General features: G+C 33.4%; 1 protein-coding gene across 1 annotated transcript in view; it reads left to right on the top strand.

Annotated features, from left to right (window-relative positions):
• The window catches only part of LOC119643193 (tyrosine-protein kinase transmembrane receptor Ror2-like), a gene marked incomplete at its 3' end in the record, with an annotated part of 3,103 nt that extends 465 nt beyond the window's left edge, over positions 1-2,638 (top strand). Inside the window, exons 2-5 of the mRNA XM_038042541.1 lie at positions 61-171; positions 283-386; positions 1,963-2,319; positions 2,404-2,638. Of these exons, the coding sequence (XP_037898469.1) occupies positions 61-171; positions 283-386; positions 1,963-2,319; positions 2,404-2,638 (807 nt within the window). The remainder of the gene's footprint in view (positions 1-60; positions 172-282; positions 387-1,962; positions 2,320-2,403) is intronic.
• Between the last annotated feature and the right edge of the window lie 290 nt (positions 2,639-2,928).

Genomic DNA, 2,928 nt, shown 5'->3' with positions numbered 1-2,928 from the left:
ACATTTATTGTTATAAAGCTACTGTGGAGGAATTACTAATATCTTTTCCTATAAATTCAGCAAGAGAAGCCCGCAAAGAAGCCACCTGTATTAAGCAGCTTATGAGTGAAATTAAAGAGATGGAAAATAAAGTTTCAAATGCCAAATGTCGTTCTGAAATTCGCATTTTAGGTAGTTGCTTTTAATCATAAAGAAAATAAAAATTTTAGGTTAATCCATAAACTAAGTTAATATTCTATTCCATCCTGCGCGGAGTTGTATAACAACTTTCTGTGATTTCAGCCGTTGAAAACCGCAGTTTAATATTTCCACAAAACCTTGATGAAGGGACTGTCGTTGCCAGTAAAATAGAATTATACACAGCGGCCCAACAAAGTCCGCATACAGTACGAAACATTACGATTTCTCTTGCTAAAAACTGCATTAATGGATTTGTATTCCTTCTTTCTGTTGTTCTACAAATTCCAAATTAACTCCATCTAGCTCCTTAATATCGCCCTCTATGCTAAATTTAAATAAATATGCAATATATGTACAAATATTAAGAGATTAACATCCCATGAAAGGGTACTATGTACAATAAAATTGCACGTGAAATACCAAAGATTCTTCTAACACAAATTAGCATACTTATATCAATACGTGCCAGTAAATTGCACGTAGCACTGAAGGGCTGCTATATATACATATATATTCTTTAATTGGTGAACAAGTTGTTAGACATTTGATAAATATTTATTTGGTGTTGCATTACAAATTTGTTTTAGTTTTAACAGGAATCGGTAACTTTATATGGAAAAAAAATGCTAGTGCTCAATGTCTCTTTTTTTAGTCTAAGAATTCAATTCATTAGTCTAAAATTAAAATAATAATAATAATAATAATATATGGAAAACCAGACCATTGTAACAGAATTTTCATCACCTTAACAGAACTTTTACAATTTTAATAGATATAAAGGCAACTATATATGGCAACTCGTATCTCAGTCAAGACTATCAATACTTAAATTATTTTGTCCTGTTTCTTCTATTCTTCTTCGCTTCATGAATCTTCCAGCAGAATAACGATAGTAAACGTAAATCTCTCGTCGTAAGGGAGTGACTACGTTCAGAAGCATATACATTCTTCTTCGCAATCGCATGGTTTGAATGCAAATGGAAACAAGACATGAATTAGATGAGCGAGTTGGAAAAAGTAACATTTGTAACGTAGATGACCCTAACAAAGCTTTACTTAGGGTACGGATCAAAGTTTGTATAGATATAACGCAAAAAAAAAAAAAAAAACCAGCAGTACTACCCAACCAAAGCAAGTCAAAAAAATCTAAATTTTTTAATTTTATCCACAAATAATTTGTTAAACCACCTATGAAATGAACTGTACGTACACTTTTTTGTTATATATCTTGGAATTAAATGCATATTTTTGTTCATAACTTTATCTTAAATCCAAAAATATGTTCAATATGTATGTATGAGCTTTTGTTTTTTATTTACCTACAAACGAAACTCAACTAAAATAATAAATAATAATCCACGCATAAATAAACAAAAAAAAGGAAACATGTACACAACTAGAACACAGAGGCACACCCGCAAACGGTACAGAACCAATTTGCAGGTGAACCCCTAAGCCACCGCAACAGCTTGCAACAGCTTGGCAACCGATAGAGTGATCAACACCAATTCATTTTCGAATCTTAAGGGGATATTCAGTTTAAAAGTTAGCTTAAATACGACATAGGCAATCGCTCGTGTAAAGCAAAGTTATTTTAATACACTTTACAGAATCCGATGTTGAGATTAGGTAACGGACGCCATTTAGGTTTCTGCAAAGAACTCCAAACATGTTAAACAGCTCACAATTATATTTTTACTTGGGTCCCAACCGAAATTCCTGAGGGCAAACGGTAACAATTGCTTTTGAATGGATTCAGTTGAATCTACTTAACATTTATAGGAAGTAAACCTCACAACAAAACTGTTGAGGGTGTGTGCTTTGGGAAGACCCATGTGTTTACTTTTTGAATTTATGTCGCCCGGCGATCTTAGTGAGTTTCTACGCTCTTGTTCACCGTACGCCACCCATCGCGAGCACGAACGTAAACCGTTAAATGAAGCACATCTTTTACAAATAGCCGCACATATAGCGGCCGGCATGGTTTATTTATCAGAACGCAAATTTGTACATCATGACTTGGCTACAAGGAATTGCCTTGTCATTGAGCACATGATAGTGAAAATTGCCGACTTTGGTTTATCGCATAAGATTTACTTACAAGACTACTACAAAGGAGATGAGAATGATGTTATACCTGTACGTAGGATGCCGCTAGAATGTATATTATATAAAAAGTTTTCCATAGAATCAGACGTTTGGGCTTATGGAATCTGTTTGTAGGAGATTTTTTCTTGCGCTCTTCAACCATATTGCGGGATGAGCCATGAAGAAGTAATCAAATACATTAAGGATGGTAATGTCTTAAGTTATCCGGACAATACGCTCATATCGGTGTACGCTTTGATGAGACGCTGTTGGAATCGTAAGGCCAGCGATAGACCAACTTTTAACGAAATCAATCATTGTATACAACATAGCATAGCTGAGCATGAGTGTAAAACAGCCCTCGAGATAGGTAATTGATTGTCTGATATTTAAAAATGTAAGTTAAGTTTTAAGAAAAAAGGTTGTTTCCGCATAAGAAAAAATTTAAGTTCCTCTTCGTTATTATTATTACTATTTATTTATTTTCTGCGCACACAAGATTTTTTAAAAAATAAATTTGGAGGAAATACGGGTGATTCATATAGTGAGGCTATAATTACATAATTTAGGTAGAAAATATTTAAACACTTACCTAATTATTTAATTAATTGTTTCCTTTCATAATGCACACAATAGGCGTAAGTAGTTTTTGTAGCATTA

The sequence above is a fragment of the Glossina fuscipes genome, unplaced genomic scaffold, assembly GCF_014805625.2.
Source record: "Glossina fuscipes isolate IAEA_lab_2018 unplaced genomic scaffold, Yale_Gfus_2 58647, whole genome shotgun sequence".
In the NCBI taxonomy this organism is placed as follows: Eukaryota; Metazoa; Arthropoda; class Insecta; order Diptera; family Glossinidae; genus Glossina; species Glossina fuscipes.
The sequence above is the reverse complement of the archived record's forward strand: the minus strand, read 5'-3'. Positions and strand labels throughout refer to the sequence as shown.